This window comes from Simochromis diagramma, unplaced genomic scaffold (assembly GCF_900408965.1).
Source record: "Simochromis diagramma unplaced genomic scaffold, fSimDia1.1 OVJJ01000343.1, whole genome shotgun sequence".
Lineage (NCBI taxonomy): Eukaryota > Metazoa > Chordata > Actinopteri > Cichliformes > Cichlidae > Simochromis > Simochromis diagramma.
Window position 1 is genome coordinate 7,428,656 of NW_024386831.1, and position 19,262 is coordinate 7,447,917.

At 44.5% G+C, this 19,262-nt stretch overlaps 1 protein-coding gene across 1 annotated transcript in view; it reads right to left on the reverse strand.

Moving 5' to 3' along the window:
- Nucleotides 1-19,262, reverse strand: part of LOC120731028 (partitioning defective 3 homolog B-like) — a 207,061-nt gene that overhangs the window by 97,540 nt on the left and 90,259 nt on the right. The window contains 5 exon segments of the mRNA XM_040027756.1: nt 3,611-3,714; nt 4,064-4,169; nt 9,733-9,868; nt 13,291-13,449; nt 14,148-14,339. Of these exon segments, the coding sequence (XP_039883690.1) occupies nt 3,611-3,714; nt 4,064-4,169; nt 9,733-9,868; nt 13,291-13,449; nt 14,148-14,339 (697 nt within the window).

Genomic DNA, 19,262 nt, shown 5'->3' on the forward strand with positions numbered 1-19,262 from the left:
TCTGCTTCCTGTGATGTCGGGTTGGCTTCGCTGCTACTGCTAAGTCATTTCCCTTCCTCCCTTGCTCTCACTTCATTTGTCATCTCCCCTCCCTTTCTGTCTTCTTCCCTCTGACCCCCATGTGTCCCTTCACCTTCTGCCCTTTTGCCGCTCGTGTCTCGACTTCACTGTTTTCTTTTCTCTTCAGTTACACCCCGTCCATCCAGCCCGTCGCTCCTCTTTCTTTCCCTCCTTTGATCAACATTCTCGCTGTTAATTCGTCCTACGCTTTCTGCCTCCGTCTCGGTCCCCCTCTTGCTTTTTCTCCCTCTATTCTGAAGCCAAGAAGCTGATGAGCAGAGCTGCATCAAACACAGTGACACGGCTTCTCTGAGCAAATAGTTTTCTAATGAAAACCAAGCCTGAAGCGTGCCGCCAAACTGCCTGCCTCTGACACGATCTGCACCGCATTCCCCGGCAGCGGGGGGATCACGCATGTGATGCACACGGTGTTGTGTTACCACACACACAGGAGGCCGGTCGCCTACTTTTATAATGATTATAAAACTCAAATTCAGCCTTCGAAGCTGAAGAAATGAAGTTTTGGTTGAATTCACAGGGAAAAGGATGCGAGCGAAAGCCAACAAAGTTTCCTGCACAGAGAAGGAAAGGTGTCAGAGGTGGAGCGACAGGGACGGCGGTGAGCGAGGGAGGCGTTCATCATTTGCAACTGATCTTAAATAATTCTTCAGTTTTTAATTGGACTGAAAAATGAAATCAGGACAAATTAAATAAAAGTGCCCCACCAATTAATCGATGAAAACTGCGTCCTGCTCTTTTTTTATATAAACACACAGAAGCATGAAGTCGGATCCTAACGGGAACGTGGTCGTTATATGAAAGAAGATAATGAGCTCTCACTAAAGCACATTCGTGGCACTTATTAACACAACTGCATGAACTATTTACATGAAACTACATTTACAGGTTGTGAAAAGAGCAAAAGTGTAATGACGGGATTATTCGCTGACCCCTGAGCGTCTCTAACCACGCAGTCTTCAGTGAGCAGCATTCAGAGGCTTCGTCAGCAAACACTTCCTGCGTCAGTCTTAAGCTGCCCTGCTGCACTCACATACATTCAGCTTTCCTAACAATCGCCTGCAAATGAACACTTAAATCTAGCCGAGGCGCTGCAGCAGCCATAAAACATCCAAAACTGCCTGATTTTGAAATATCACTTTAATTAAATAGTGCCAAGCTGAAAGCGCCTCTAATAAATAAAGTTAAAAAAGAATTCAGCTAGAAACTTTTTTCACGTCCAGCTATGATTGCATACAAAGTGAAAAATCTTTCATCGCCATGGTGACGTTTGCGCGTGTCCGTGCACGCGATTCGTCTCCTTTTGAGCTCCGTAACAGGAATCCATCCTCACGCGCGTCTCGATATGATCCTGAGACTTTACTTACAGTACTAATGAGAGAAACCTGATTTGCATACGGCGATGCAAAGGCACGTGTGCTGACAGAGACATGTTTGCTAATTGATGCTCAAATTAGCAGAGCTGAGTAAACTGGCGAGGCGGTTGTGGTTAATATTGGGCTGCGGTTATGACTCCGTTTGTGTTTGGTGCGATAACAAATGCGGCTTTTCTGCCGCAGCTTATAAACTTTTACAAAACCACTGAAGCTCACCCGAAGCGCTATCACAGAAACCATCACCAAAAGATGAGGCCGACACGACTAAGGCAGTAATTCCCCTCTATTACATGAGTTACAATGTGATTATATTTACCTACGAACTCTTACAACAGGGTGAAAATTCAGGATTTGACAGGAAACGAAGAAATAATCACACTGTAAGTAAATCTCAGCACATTTCTTGGTATTTTTGCATAAAAACAAAACAAAATCTTCCATCTGAATCTGTAAATAGGGTGAAGTTTGCAGGGAGGGGGTCATGTTATGGATGGATTAACCTTGAATTTTTACATCTTTATTTAATATTCACAGCATTGATATGCATGACGGATGTTTTATTACTGAACCGACCTTTTATTTTAGCAAAGTAAGTGTGATATGGTGTCTGCTCCTCTACCAAAAATAATTCCCAGGCCTCCCTGACCTTATAACGACGGAGCCAGGACAAACTTCCTGTAAAATAACTGGAAGTTGCATCAACTTACGTCAGAATCAGAGAGACTTTATTGGTCCCAGAGGGAAACTGAGTACTTATACTTTACTTCTTAATTCTAATATCTTTAAGTATTTGTAGGTAAATATAATACCTAATGAATTCCATTACACCCTGAGTCACAGCCAGATTATAACGTGTCACCAAAATTAGCCCATTTTTCTTCCATGTCAATCTTCTCAGCTTCAGCGCTCTCGCCTTGTTTGTGACGTGTGAGCAATATGTTCTTCTGGACTTTACAGAGACCCAGGGCATGCTGGGAATAGCAACATAACAGAGAGGGATCAAGCAGAACTTCAGGCCAGCCAAGAGGGATAACATTTATCCCAAACATATAAGGTCCTCCCCTCTGCAGCACTTCTGTGCGAAGCTGAATTTTGCTCTTTTGCTGTCAGTACAGGAAAAAACGGAGGCGTTTCTTAATATGATGTTATTGTGGCTGCCTGATGGTTTGGCAATGAAAACATGCCATTCAAGCAATCGGTTAATAAATCCTTATTTATTTGTCGTGCATTTAATGAAGATCGAGGCTGCAAAAACACAAAGGAGGCGATGTACAGGCATGTGGTGCATACCATCAGTCTGTTACTCGTGTAGAAACAGACGTCTGAGCAGCTCAAGTAGTCTTCTGCTTTGTCTCATTCACACACACACACACACACACACACACGCACACACACACACACACACACACACGCACACACACACACGCACACACACACACACACACACACATATCTGAAGGAGGAGGACTGAGGGAAGTGACATTTGAAACAATATGCTTTTGTTGTGCTGCTGCATCCGCTGTCACATTACACTGATGTATGCACAAGCACAGGCGTAAGCACGCACACGGACGCAGCATCTCCACGGCTGACTTTAAACAGTCGCTGAAATGTCTCCACACCCTCGAATCAGAGAGCAACAGGTGACCGAGATGTGAGCTCACAGCATCACCTTCCTCACACTGTTTGCATGAACAAAAAAACATAATGAAGCTGCAGCTAAAGCCTGCATCGCGTTAGCACTTTGTTTCTCGCTTTCTTAAGTTTGGAAGTCTCGGATGTTCACAGGTCAACCACAAAGATGCTGCAGCTTCACACTCCTAGAAGCCAAATCACACTATTCTCAGTCCAAGGCCCCGAAATGTAAAAGCATATACGGCGTAGTCTTTAACATGAACCTGATTCTGTTTAGTACAGGATGTAATTAAGCACACAAGACAAACACAAAGCTGCAGCCAGTGACTCTGCAGAGGTCCCACCTGCATGCAGTGGGACAGGTGTCAGTCTGCATGCGGCTGTGGAGAGCATGCCGGTGGTGCAGCAGTCATGCAGCAGGAATATTTAAATGTATGTGAGGATGCACGCAGCCACCATGCAGAGCGCACAACGAGGAAAGATCATGTCCCCACCAGTGTGATGCTGGTTCTGAGTCGTACCCAGGTCCATGCTCTTCGAGGCTTTGACGTGCTGGATCTGCCACTGGTTCTGGTTCTGGGTGGGAGACTGGGGCTGAGCCGGGCTGGAGACGTGAGGCTTTTCCCTTAAACAAATGAAACACAAGGCAAACAGAGCCCTGATTTTATTTGTGTGGAAGTTGCATCCTGTGTTGTTCTAATAACACAGGAGGGAATCGTTTTATGTTGTTTGACCCTCGTGCAGACAACATTCGCACGTCGATTATTATAACTGCAGCGGCGTTAGGAGCAATGATCTTACATTAAGGAGGAAACAGTGCAATGGAGCACAAGATGCTCAATAATGTTATTTTTTAGGAACGGCTAAAAGATAATAATGTGAGCAACAGTTCAGCGAATGTTTTTGTGATGGTGACACCAACACGCGGATAAAGAGTAAGTCTGTAAAAACCTCTGAAGAAGACAAATACTCACCTTTCCTGGAGATAAGAGTTTTGATTGGAGCTGCTGAAATCAGCGTCGTGTCCATACAGCAGCCCGTCCTCTTCCTCATCCATGTGAGAGTAACTCCCGTTGGTTACTAGAAAAGAAATCAATCTGATTTAAAATAAAAACCTCAGTGGTGACGCGACAGCCTGAGAAAACAGACCAAGCATCTTTTCTAGAAGCAGGCCATAAATAAATAAACGAATCTTCGTACAGCCGACTCGTCCGTGTTGCTGTGGTCACGGCTCGGCGTTTCACGCAGTGCCAGCCGGGATGGGAACGTATACAATGCCCCTTCCTGGGTTCTCTCTCTTTGTTACGGTTATTTGGGTATTTGTTTACAGGCAAATATATTTGTCAGATATGACTATTACTCCTCATATTGGGGCAATAATAATAATAATTGATTATCTTACTAATCCTTTAAAAACAGGCCAATCACAAAAGCTATTTAGATTTTCAGGGAGGTGCTTGTGTAGTTTTTACATTCAACACTTTGAATTTCTGCTCTGCTGTCTGTTAATGAGACAGAGATGATTATTGCTGCACAGCAATGTAGCAGAAAACATCCAAGCAGCTGCCTGCACTGTGAGTCTGCTGTAAGGACGACAGTATAACAAATGCAGCTTTCAAACACGGCACACGAGGAGGAAGCAGAAGGAAGTGAATTATGCTGCGAGAGTGTTTTGAGGAAGTCCCGACACTGATTTCCACCTCCGCTTGCAGCTGCATGTAGCTGCAGTTTCACAATCACATCTGAAGCCATTAGCGGGGACTATTTAATAATCAAAAAATGGGTGGAGGAACACGTCACATAAACACGTGTTACTCTGATCTATTGTTGTCTCCTCTAAATATTTAGAAAACCCGCCTTTAGTGAGGAGAGAACATTAGAAAGTGGGTTAAAGCGATTCTCACGAAAAGCTTCGCAGACAGAAAGTCTTAAGGATAAAAACTAAAGCGAGTGAGAGACGAGAGGGAAGCGGAGGGAAAGATAAGCAGCTGGATGAGCGAAAAGTAAAGAGAGAGATAAACCACAGCAAAAGTTGGTGCAGATGTGCAGAAGTGATATGGCTGCGTCCGCCTGATAAACGAGCGTATGACAACTTGATGCACAGACACACGATCCGCTCGAGCGTAATTTACATACAGTCATCACTTCTCAGAGTGCATAGCTGCCACACGGCGCCGTCCTCGCCGAGCGTCCTTTATACACTCTGCACACGTGCGACTGAAAGCACAGACGTTTGCAACTGGAGAGGAAAGCGGCGGCCTCCGAACGCATCGCAGCCTCTCAGCTCCCTCCCTCCCGCTCGCTTTCTACACTAATCACCTGCTTTATTTTTCTTCTGCTGCCTTTCTTGCAATCTGATATTTTGGCTGTCATTTATCTCTCCTCTCAGATCTCCCATAAATCATTTTATCTCCCACTCAGTTTTCAGCCTTTTCTTCTCCTCCTCCCTGCCAGCACCTTAATCAGCTGAACTGTCAAACACACACACACACACACACACACACACACACACACACACACACACACACACACACACACACACACACACACACACACACACACACACACACACACACACACACACACTGTTCTCACTGACTCCCTCTATTTGAAGTGAAAAAGGCATTTGTTGTGTGGATGATAGCTCAGTATCAGTTTGCTCCAATAGAGGATAGATGAATCCTCTTCTTCCACACTCCACGTTTCCTTCCTGTCATCTGTATTTGTCTACGGCTTGTTGGTCCAATCATCCCCACCCATCTCTCTCTTAGCAGCCGTGGGAACCGGCGCATTCGTTTTACAAATACAGAACCAGTCTGAAGTTTGGGTGCACTGGTGGTGCGTTCAGCGTTTAGCTGTGCAGTTTAATGCAGTTCATTCAGCTGGAATTGTTTAAGAGAACTGCTGGGACTCCTGGTCTTCTTAATGATCTGAGAGCATGAGTCAGGTTGCACTGAGTGGGTCTGCATGAGCGTGGAAAGTATCCGTTTGTTTTTTCAGCTGGACAATGACCCAAAACCACAAAGAAAGGCAGATCTGGCTCCTACAAACGTCCAACCTGAGCCGGATAAAGAGAGAAGCTGCTGCTGATTACTGCTGTAATGTGCATTTACTTATAACTTAAACTATAAGAAACAAGGCAGCTCACGCTCTTACTTTGAAGGGAGTAACTTTATGTTCAGTAAATATTCATTCTGTTTTCTTTTTAAACGCACTTTAACATGTTTGTAGTGCAGAAAGAAAAAAGTTCAAGTGTTGTTTTCTCTGTTGTATCAATATACGTGAAATGTTTTCTACAGTTACTTTGTTACTATGTTTTACTTATGTGGGTATGATGCATGTGTAGCATGTTTAAAGCTTTAGATATAAATCCATGTGAAAATGTTTCTGATCACAACAATTTTGTTTTCCAATAAAAAACATATTCAGGAACTTTGTGACATAAACTCATAATGAGATGACGTGTCATTATCCATATATCATTCCCTGCATGCCGATATGCCTGAATTATGAAACTGAATTTCCTGCAGGAACCGACCCGAGGGATTAATAAAGTTTCATCTAATTGAATGCCATCAGTACAAACAATGGTGGTGAGAAACATAGTATTAAATATTATATAGCATCAACATCCCATGTAGGATCATATGAGACATGCTTGATATCACATTCAAAAGACTCACAGAAAACTTGACCTCTGACCTTAAGATTCAACCTCATCTGAGGTGAGAAACATTTATGGCATCAATTTGAAAATCGCACATCGCCTCGTTCTAAACCTTTCGTGTTTTACAGACCGTGGTGTTTCTGTTACTTCTTTTTAAACCAAATCTTATAAACAGGGACCTGTAACAATAGTTTTCAACTTTGAGGTTTAATGATATTTTTCAAAATGTGCCATTAAAAAAACAAAAACAACAAAACTATGACTGCAGCTCCTCGCGGTGCCACACGAGGACGGTTTAACTCACAGGTAAAAGAAACTTCACAGCCATGAAAAGCACATTTACAGACACAACATGGTGCAAAATAAAGTCTTTAGTCTCCCTTCATAAAACTCTTGGTTGGATTTGTTATTCATCCACCTGGTTACTGCAGTCAGGGACGCGGTTGCTTTGACGGACGACAGTAATTATATCAGATCCTCGTCTGCCCGGCTGGAGCTGTGCACTGTGTTTGGGGCATGTTAATAGATTATCTGACAGATGTGATGATGCAGACCATCAAAGAAGTTTGTTTCTTTCTGTTACCAGCAGATCTGTGTGTCAGTTTGCTAACATTAACATGACCCCCTATGAGCAAGCACTTTGGCGACAGTGGGAAGGAAAAACTCCCTTTTAACAGGAAGAAACCTCCGGCAGAACCAGGCTCAGAGAGGGGCGGGGCCATCTGCTGCGACCGGCTGGAGAGAGAAGGAAGACGGGATAAAGACATGCAGTGGAATAATGTTGACCTCACTGTGGCTACATCTACCTGGCACGCTCCTGGGATGGATCCCACATTAGAGCTTGACTCAAGTCTTGCATGACATCATTAAGGTTATTTTTCTGTGTCAAGTTTCTTCAGGCCCAGAAAACATTTTACTTTCTGCAGTGATCTTCATCTGTAAACGGTGCTCTTAAACCATCACTTTCATTTGTGGTCCATCACAAAAACAATTTAAATACATAAACATGAGGAAATTTGGAAAGACTGCATAATGTGAAACTGTACTGAGTTTAAGCTTAAGTAGATAAGAGAGAGAACAAAGAGTGAATGAAGACTGAAAGAAGAAGATGATGGATAAGAGAAAGAGACATGCATGTAAGGAATCACCACACTGAATTTATTCTGAAACACAGAACAGTGCAGTGTTTTAATTTGGACCGCGTGCCAGAAAAACTGTGGATTCAGTGTGTGAAACAGTTCATTAGAACAGTCAAAACACAGGCCAGCGCGCACACACACACACACACACACCAGTGAAAGCACACAACACAACTCGCACAGCCTGAGAATGTGCTACTGTATGCCAACACACACTAATGTGTGTATGTAAATGACACGATAGCTGAGGTGAATTTGAACAGCAGAGTGTGTTCAAGGTCAGAGCTGTTTGCCAGCCTCAGTGTAAACACACAGAAACACAGCACTGTTTAATACTGGCCAAAAAAAATCCCTGAACCAATACACACACACACACACACACACACACACACACACACACACACACAGATATCATTCAGACACTGAGGACGATGCAAATGTGCACAGCCGCCTTAAACTCTCTATATTAGGACAAATATACCATCAAATATGCTTAAACTCTGATTCACATCACGAGTGTACATCAGATTTTGTCTCCATAACATCTGTAATACCTGGACAACGGCGACAACAGAAGGCGCTCTGTAACGCGCACTCACAGGCAGAACCTTCCAGTAAGAAACAAAACAACCCCGAGGGACACGCGAGTGAAAAGAAGCAGAGAGAGAGGAAGAAGAAAAGAGAAAAACGGGAGCAGAATACCCTCTAATTAAGTCAACTGGAGATGGCGAGATCATGCTTTTTGTTTATGTTTGTTTTCTCTCAGAGACGTTGTTTATTTCTTGTGATTAATAAGCAGATTCGCTTCTTTACTGGACTCGGTGCAGATGACACGCCCACCTTTGATGCAGCTTTTACAGTAAAAAGAAAACTAAAGAAAAAAGCGCTCGAATAAAGTCAGGAACACGTGAAACAGGCGTGCGCGTATCATTCACGCAGAGGGGACATGAACAAGCATGTTCCTGTAATGTTACACTTTAGTTTGAAATCACTTCCTGTAGGTGAGGACTTGGCTTAAGGCCCTTTGATGCGTTCTTCAGAACGTGCATGTTAGATACAGAGTGTCTATGCGAATGGCTGAATGAGGCATGTTGTGATTTCAGTTTATTTTAATAAAATGGAAGTGAAGCTGAGGCCGGTGTCACCATGCGGAGACGTCTTTAGGCGCTCCTGAACCTGAGACAGCATCAGGAGCATCTCACCTGGGCTGAGGAGACAAAGAGCTGGACTGATGCTCAGTGATCAGTGAGTGAAGTTTTCATTTGGAAATCTCTGTCTGTGAAAGGTGTTTTCATCTTTTACTTATTTCCTGTTTTATTTTGATAGTCTCCTGTCTCATGTGTGTTGTATATAGCATCACTTCCTCTGCGTTGTTTCCTGTTTGATTAGTTTCAGGTGTTTCCACAGTCGCCCTCCCGTGTATACACAGTCGCGGTCTCCCTTTGTTCGCTGTCAGATTGTGTGTTTGTGATCCCGTTCAGTTTGTCAGGCCTTCCTCCAGAATGAAGGTTCCTCTTTTGTTTATCCAGTTTGCTTCAGAAGTCTACTTTTGGGTCCAACTCACCACAACAACATGGCAGAGTTCTGATTTTTCCTGTTGAGGTCTCTGCATTTAAACGACCCAGCGGCCCAAAGCCTCACAAAACAACCGCTCTCATATCAAACTTTAGGACAACAGACAAGGACAAACAAACAGCCTTCAGAAGTGGGTGGCAGCACTCAGATCCACAGATGAATCATCTGCATTGTTGTCGATGCTACCACGTTTGGTGCTCGCAGCAGCAACAAGGTCAGCGCCACATGATTGAAGGGCAGTTATATAACATGCTAAACTCACCGTTAGATGCATAAATGGCGTTGGTCACCAGAGGGAGGTGAACGGTCTCAGCGGCCTGACCGTTCATCGGGCTCATCGGTGCAGAGAGGCCAGAGGAGCTGTCAAATGAGCGACTGGGGGATCCACCGTGTTGATCCTGAAACGGGAACAAACACCGCTCAACACTTTCAAAATAAAACAAAAAGGAGATGTGAATCATACTTTGTTGGATGAAGTCTGGGTGACGTGCTGGATTCTACTTGTTTTGCATGTGGACTGCATTTAAACGGAGAGACGAGCAGTAGCGTGTGAGAGGTTTTCAAACACAATAAGACGCCGAGTGAAGCGAATCCGAGGGAGACACTCGAGAGACAGTGCAGGGTCAAGGTGACGGAGGGGACTGCATTTCCCATGCCCCCACAGGGTTAGAAGCACCTTCAGCACTGCTTCCTCTTTCAGTGTGTGGCACTGAAACCTCGATTATGCGCTCTGCCGCCGCGAGTCCGCTCGAGTCCCGGTGACGTAAATTTCATCATCACATGGTGGGCGCGAGGGTCCGTGTGGATGTGTGTGCAGAACATTACAATGCACCAACTATGCAGCAGACTTGAAGGGGACAGCGAAGTGTAACAGGAAGGACTGCGGGGCGGTCGGGTCTCCAGCGGCGCATGATGGTGGGATGACACTGTCACACCTCTCCCTCTGAGGGCCCTGCGCTATCAAACAAAGCATTGATTATACTGTCGATGTGTCTCGTTGTGCATGTATTATTTCTTTAGGAATTGAATTTGCATTTATTTGTCATTTGTGTTTGGGTGCAGAAAACTCTCTGGATTCATTAACATGCATGCATATGTATGCTGCTGCTGCTTTGAGATTCGGTGTACTCTGTTTCTTTGCTGTATTTGCCCCCTCTGCGTTGGATAATCCCCGCTCTCAAACAACAAAGGAGACATAACAACGCCCTGTGTGCAATAAATCCTCCTTGTTGTCCTACTCTTGACCCCACACCCGGCACCGGCTCCTTCCGACTCCAATCCAGCCTATGCATCCAGCAGGCCCCCTTCCTGGCTCCCCCCAGCATGCTTCCCATTAGTTAGTATTATAGTGCAATCAGATTTCTCCTGAATGCTGGAGATACACAAACATGCATCACCCTATGTCTGCGTTCTCTGTTTATTTTCATCATTAACTCCAATAATCATCAGTAACAAGACTTCGTCCACCTCTCTGAATATGAAACCATTAGAAACCGACTTCGTTCACTCTGCTAAAGTAGAAAAACACGGCTCACAGTCACACGGCACTTACACCACGGCCTCATTTTCTGTGCTCGTGGTTGTTTTTTCTAAGAAAGACTTTCCAAGGATGGGAGGAGCGCTGCTCTACAAACAGCATTTGAGCCAAACGGGAAAATCAAAGGACTGAAAATCAGGTGACATTCACTGCATTGAGTTGCAGGTTTTTGGCGTTGGTGTTATTCTGCATGATGAGCACCAACAGCAAGAATCAACGGGGTGGATGTTTAAAACCTGCTTCTTGTTTTTTTACGATGGTCGAGAACAACGTTCCCGCTGAACCTGCAGAACCATAGCGATGCAGGCAGAAGGTGTTTGGATGGGTCCTGTATTAGACGAGCAGCTGGATGAAGTGAGAGATATAGTGCTGCACTTTTCTAACACTGAAAAGCATCAATGTTGAGTCCAGGAAAAGCTTTTAAGGTACAGTCTCTTATCTATCTATCTTTGATGGATCTCACTGCTTTCCTCATCAGGTGATTGACAGGGAGGATGGCCTAAGCCCAGCAAGCCCAAGCTCACGGCTACATGCATGCATGAAACCAGCTTCCAGTTGATCCAACTAATGCACTAAATCCCACCTTACTACGGTTGTTAACTGATATAAGTCCAGTTTATTCATTTAAACTGCATCTGTGGCTCTAAATACACACACCTTCTCTGAACGGCGTCTCTATGTGTTAATTCGTGTCTCTGAGTGTGTGTTTGGGGTGCCTGTATGTGAGCACACTGCACAGCGTATATAGCTTTTTCAATAACCAGCAGGTCATCCGAAGGGTCATCCACACTTGAGCCCACAACCCTGGCTTTGTGCGTGCAAGGATTTCTACAGACGGACTACAGAGCCGCGGAAAAGGCACCGGCTGAAAAGCAGGCGAGATGAAAAGCGTCTCTTTCTCTTATAAAGAAAGGAGATACAGCTGAGTCAAGAACGCTGTCACACACACACAAACGTAAACGCTCTTTTGCTGCTGCCTCTGAAAGCAGAGAAGACACAGTGTGAGGAATGCAGGGGCTTTCAAACGTGGTGGAAGGCAGAGATAACACACAAGATAAATATATTACCCAGACATTTATATGCAGTCATGTGAAAAATGAAGTAGACCCATAGATTCAGTCGCCTGTAGCATCACCTTTAGCTGCAACAGCTCGAAGTCACAGTTTTCTGTGGGATTTTGTCGTCTCTCGCGTGACTGTGGAGGAAATGCTGCATCGTGCTACAGCGTTTCATTGCATTGAGGTCTGCTGTCTCAAAGTTGTCTCAGGGGGCTCAAACGGCACCTCGGACACCTCCTGCTGTCAGCACGGTGGAAACTAGTTTGGGCCAAGCTTTAGATGTCAGACACGAGGCCTCACGTTTGCCTCCAGAACACTGTGGTATACAGACGACGACTCGATGGCGCCGTGGTGTCCAGATCACCCCTCTCCACCACCGTGCTGACAGCATGAGGTGTCTGAGGTGCTGTTTGAGCCCCTTGATGCAACTGTTGTTGTTGTGATTTGGTGCTACATAAATAAAAGTGGATCGAAGCTGTACTGGTTTAGTTTTTCTCTAATTATACGTAAAGTGTGTAACTTGCTGCGTGAGGCCTGAAGACTCTTGGGATGAATCTGCTGGGACATCCAGGAGAACTGTGGCGTTAACACACCTGGATGCTCCAGACCAGCAAACTCCTAAAACGTCTGCTTTTCAGTGTCTGTTCTCTACATTTCAGTTATATGTTTAAGTTTGTTCATCCATGTAAAGCTTCACACCCACCCGAGAGTGTCCTTTTACCCCCAGGTTTCACAGCTCTCTGTAACATTACACATGGTCCCTGTGTTACAGCAGCACAGAACAATGCTCTTTAATCCCTCCCTATCCTAATAAATACAGCTGCTGGTCACAAATACAATAATTCTTTACTAATGATCAAACATATTTAAACCAGCACAAACTTAGGGATATACTATACTGTCTGAAAGAATTCATTATTGCCGTCAAGCAGACATCGTTCCTTCTATAAAGGCTTTACTGCAGGTGTATTTGCTTTAGCCTGGTTAATCTGCAGGTTGAAGCACTGAAGAAGCCCATACCCAAAGCCTTGTGAGGCCTCAGTAACATCTTCTGGTCTCTTACAACTGAAGCCTAAATATATTTATTTATTTTTCATGTTTTTACTTAAAAATAATATTAAAAGACTTGTTGATAATTGTTTTTCACATGACTAACTGCTCACTGGCTCATTAGTTTAGCTCATCTATCTGTTATATAAAACGACACACAAGGCAAAACCTGTACCTTTAAAGCTCTCAGCACCACCAGCTGGATGGTCCCTCTGACGTTGCCCTCCTGTGACATGGAGCGCCGCAGCGTCTCCATGGCCATGTGATTGGGGCGTCCCAGTAGAGACTCTCCATTTACAGCCACCAGCTGGTCATTGACATGCAGGCGTCCATCCTGTAAAGCACAGAGCGGTTTGCTGATGTGTGCGTTTTCTGCAGTTTGCATTGCAGATATGTCTTTGCATGAACTCTGTCGACATGCACGAACACACGCGCCTGTGAGTTAATGACAGCTACATGTTGAATATCGTTTATTTACGCTGTGCGGTCTGACTTTCTCTCTTTTCAGCGCTGGCAGGAAATCACTGAGCTATGATGGAGAGCTCACACAGACGCTCGCTCACACACACACCTGTGGCCTTCACTGAGTGCGTCTGTGAGGTTAAACCAGCCAAAATGACTTAAACCCTGCACACACACATTCTCAAGGCTGTCTGACTTAACGCAGTCTCCACCTCATCGACCGAGACCTCCGTCAGCTCAGTCTGCCCGACTGCATCGGCAAGATATTTACAATTCCTCTGCAGCAGGCCCTTTCCATCTATTCCTGCCTGTTTGTGCACAAACACTAACAGCTGCGCCCGGTGCGAGGGTGTGTGTGCATGCGCCGGTCAAACAGAGAAGAAGAGGTCAAAGATTAGCGGAGCAGGATCACAACCAGGCCTCAGATGAGAGTCTTGTGTGCAAAGATGTCCACGTGGGATGAGGCTCCTTTTCTGTTCATTTACACTGTGATTGGAGCAAAGAAAACATCGCACTGTACGGATAAAGTGATTTACATGAGTGTATGCATGTATGGGAATACTGCGTCACCTTGTAGGCAGCTCCTCCGTGTATGATGGATTTGATGAAGATTCCCAGATCCTCTCCCGTCTCCCTGGACTTGTTCCCTTTGAGGCTGACGCCGAGCCCCGCCGAGCCGGTGTCGTTGAGGGGCACCTCAAACATGAGCTGCTCCTTTCCATTCTCTGAGACCACGCTCGGCACGCGGGACACCTCGTCCCTCTGGAAGCGGCAGAGAGTAATGGAGGCAGAAGAGGCGAGATGGGGATGATGAAGGGAAAGGGTTGGGAACGGGGTGAAGGCAGGAGGGAGAGGGTTAGCTCATTGAGCTTGAAAAGTCTTCAAAAGCTAAACTAAAAGCTTTTCCACTTGAGAGAAACTACCAGGTGCTTTTGAACTAAATTTCTCTCCAAATAAAAAAAAAAATGTAGTCAGAGTATAAAAAGTTTAAAAGAAAGAAGCCATTTGGACCGCCTGCTTTTATATACCCACCTTTTTTTTTGCTCTCAAGTCTGCAATATCAATAAAATGACCTGTGCATTTTCACAAGGTAATTGGAGAAGACGACAAACACAGAAAGCCAGAGAGACTAAAGCAGGAAGAGCAGAGTGAATATAATGAGGAAAGATGGTGAAAGGCTGAAATAAGAAGCAAAGACAGACCATATGCATAAAAACTATCATAAAGCCAGAAAGCAAAAGGAAAAAAACTGCATATTATGAAGAGAGAGAGATGTGTCAGTAATGACTGAGTGTGAGGGAGACTTAGTGGCACAAAGACTGTGAACAAAGACAGCGAGCAGATACTGACAGTCAAAATTATGTGATGGCTCAGCGGGAGAGAGCGAGCTGAGCTTCACAGCGTATGGATTATACTGTTTACATGATCCTGAACAGTAGTTTTTTATTTTTCCAGAGTTTCAACAAACTCACAAAAATTGTGAAACCACAGCTGAGCTGATGTCAGGGATGGACGGTGGTCCGACTTACTGACAACAGCTCAGTGACATTCATAATCAATTACACCTGCAAAGCTACAGTTCATCACCAGTGTTGGTCAAGTTACTTGAAAAAAGTAATCAGTAACTAATTACCGATTACTCCCCCAAAAAAAGTAATCCCGTTACTTTACTGATTACTTATTTTCAAAAGTAATTAATTACTTAGTTACTTTTTAAAAACACGATTTACAACCTGAAGAGGTAATAAAGTGATAGATCTTTCAGCCCAATTCTACTTTTTCTACATAATCCATCATACAAGATGTAATCAAATGGAAAAGTCTCTTTTTAAAACTTGTTTTATTAGTTTTAACCTTTTAACTTTATGCATCAAGCAAAAATTTAACTGACTGGAAGAAATTAGTTTAACATTTAAACTTATTTTCTGCACATTCCAGCACATAAAATAAAATATTTTTTGTGTTTACACTCACTCTTTCAAATAGATGCAAGTAAAACACAGCAGAAAATAAATAAAGTCACAGACTCAGCGGTCCTGTTGCTCTATTTTCACCTGTAAAGCAGGAGTGGGGTAGGCGGAGGTTTACCCTGGTGCAGGTGTGCCGCGGTCAGTGGAAGAATCCGCGAGTTTCTCTGTGAGTTTCCCATTACGTCGTAGCTACTCGGTGCTTGTTGGAAGTTTAGGGGTTTTTTTCGCTGTAAAAAGAAGTTTTCTTCCCACGCACAGTGGACACTAATGTTTTTGTCACTTTTTATGGAATCAAACTCAAAGTAAGGTCAGTACTTCCACGCTTTAAACGCTGCACGCTCATACTCTCTCTGCACTCCATATATGATCCATTGTTGATCTGCACACAGCTGTTGTCACGAACGTCGCACTCGCTTACGTCACTGTCATGAGACATTCTCGCAAAAAAATCACGGTTTTAGTAACACAGCGTTCCTACGGGAAAGTAACAGTAACGGTAATCTAATTACCATTTTTGCAATAGTAATCCCTTACTTTACTCGTTACCTGAAAAAAGTAATCAGATTACAGTAACGCGTTACTGCCCATCTCTGTTCATCACACACCTGCACATATAACCGACAACACAACACAAACATGTCATGTTTACGCACGGAAGATCCACCATCATCCCCAGCATCATCATCGTCATCGATTGAGAGGAAACAGGAGGAAACAGGAGGATGATTGTTCTTTGAATAAGTGCACGCAGGTCTAGGTTCAAGTTAAACAGCTGATAAATGTCACAAGTTTTCAATATTACAGCAGTTCAGCTGATATCTGATCACTTATTCTCACTAATCATGGTGGCTAAAGCAACCTGTGCTATATGTCAACATGCAAACATTTCTTCACGCAGGAAGCGAGAAATCGTCCTCCCATAATCAGCGATGCCACAGTGAAACAGCCCACAGCTAAATCCACATTTGTAAAATCTCATCTGCTCCTACAGGTCAAGAAAACAGACAGATCTGCATGAACAAACCTCACAGCTGGAACGTCACACCTAATTTCCAAAGCTAAAAACACACATTTTATCCAAGCACGGCGTTTACAGATTCATGTTGCACAAATTCTCTTCATCGTTATTCATTTTAGACTCGTTTACACCGACGTCTTCCAAAAAGGACCGAACAACAAACCCAGAAAACTGGAAACTCATTCGGCTGCTTTTTGACCGATCATTTCAGGTGCAGTCATCTTTAACTTGTGACCCTATCAGACAATAAAAGGTCGTAAAATCCTGATTTCAGCAGCACATGCAGCGTGATGACATCATAAATATGCTAATGAGCACAGATGTCACTGGAGCAGACTTTAGCAGCTTTCTGCACTGAGGACAGAGACGGTACATCTTCATACATATCTGTGCGTGTGACATCTCACCTACAGCAGAACATTTAGCACAATCTGCAGAAAATACCACAATACGTATGCATTAGCATTTAGCTAACAGACACACAGGCCTGGTTTATTCGAATCGTATCTGATGCACTTTTTAATGACAGTGTGTGTGTGTGTGTTTCCTGTTGCATGACTGTCTATACTTTCACATAAATTACTGCATTGATTTGTCTGTTTACACTATATATCTGTGAGTGAGTCCATGTCTGTGTATGTGGCTCTGCACACACATGCATTAAGTCAGCCTGAGTCTGCCTCTGTGTGTTTGTTTGGGTCAGCAGTGTCAGCTTTAGACACTGTTTGTCTGTGGGGATTGTAGGTTTAACAGCGTTAAGCCGACAAAAAGTCCTCTGCTCTGCAGAAAACTGTTTTCCCTGCTGGAAAAACTTCCCCATCAGACTGACTGTCCAGACCTGATAGGAAGCTTTCCGACCTTGGAAAGAACTTCAAAACACCCAGAAGAGGAATGTTAGCTACTTTCAGCACATAATTACAGTGAGGATTCATTAGGCTGGAAAAGTCCATCCAAAGCAATGCTCGTGGTTTGGCAACTTTTCAGTTTTTCCGCCGCAGCTAAAATGTTTTTATTCGGCTGATTTCGCCGCGTCCTTTTTGTTATTTGTGATTTCTCACGCTCGGCACAGAGCAGAGCAAATGTCCGAATGAATTTAGAGCAGAGGATGGATGCTATACTGCAGCATTTCTCAGATAGGGTGGGGAGACCAGGACCACCCACAACGGTGCGAGACGTTTTATGGAACCTGACAAAAATATGCAAATGTATGTAAAGATGGTTTCTGGGTGAGGAATTCGATTTCCCATAAAATAAGGAGCAAGCGCATCCTCGGAGCACGGAGGATTTAACAGGTAGTGAGATAAAAAAAAGAAACCAAACTTTAATCGAACATTTCTATTATTTCACCTTCGTCACTACGAGCGGCGGCTACATTCACATGCACTACAATAATAAACACTACTGCGAGTCTGTGGGTCCGTTTGACGTTTGTAGCCACGCAAAGGTCTTTGCTCAAACTCTGTCAAATCCATCCACTTACAAGCTCGCTCCTCGTGCTGGTCATTTAACGTTTAAATGGGTCGCCACGACGATGGATCAACGAGAGGACAAGCTATTAAAAAGACAGCTTCGTTGGTGTGTTTGTGTGTGCGTTTTTTATTCAACTGAGCCGGGAAAACATGACAGAGGGAATGATGGAGAGACGCATTATGTGAAAACGAGTGTGAACAGTGCGCTGCTTCACCTCTGAAGGGCAGATGAGCTGTTAGCCAGAGCCGCACGAAGATTAAAACACTATCAGGAGCGCGAGGTAAGACGAGCGGCGATCGGAATTTTGGTTATCGGCTGTGTTTGATCCGCTTTCACACTCGGCACTACAAATTGTGCCGTTCCTCTGTCTGGGTGCGTGTTTGCGAGGACACCTGCTTTCAGCGACGTGGTCTTTTAATGAGAATGGCGCACAGATGCCCTTCCACCCAGCCATGCTGAGGCTCTGTGAGCGTGTGTGGACAGCCCCGTGCCGTGTGAATCACTGCCCAAGGATCCATTTTACAACAGTGGCCGTGTACTTAAACGTGGCGTTGTGATTACACAAGCATGCATACACACAAGCAGCTGAGGTAAGTACTCCCAGGGACCACACCTGACATTATGGGCCGTGCTTCTGACTTATGAAAATAGCTGTCCCATCACTGACCACTCAGGATGGGCTCCTGTTGTCCAACCCCCCCCCCCCTATTCTTCCCTAATGGTTGGAGTAAGAGCAGCAGCGCAAACCCCCACAGCCCCATCTTAGTGAGACAAAGGAGCATTTACAATCGTACAGCAACAGGAAGATGATGAGGAGTGACAACAAAGAGGAAGCTGTGGAGGTTAACATGTCTGTGTGAAAGAAAGGAAACCGCTTGACGTCCACGACACATTTAATATACAGAACAAATCTCTGCAGAGAGGCTGGTTGGAATCGGGCAGTGTACTCTGGCTCATATCTGCCCGTCGCTGCCGTTCAACAGGTAAAGTAATGCTGCTAATATGGATTTCCCAATTAAAGGTCTGCACATGCAGGGCAAGCTGGCATGTAGGTGATGTGAAATCCACAGCAGGTGTTGGCGGCACAGGGTTTGTTTTCCAAGCTTACAAGTGGTCACGGGCCATCGTGTTACATTACGGGTCCGCGGTGCGAGCCGGGCAGCCTTCTGTTCATGTGCCGAGGATCCCCACATGAACACAGAATTGCTTTTTGGCAACGGCCGACAG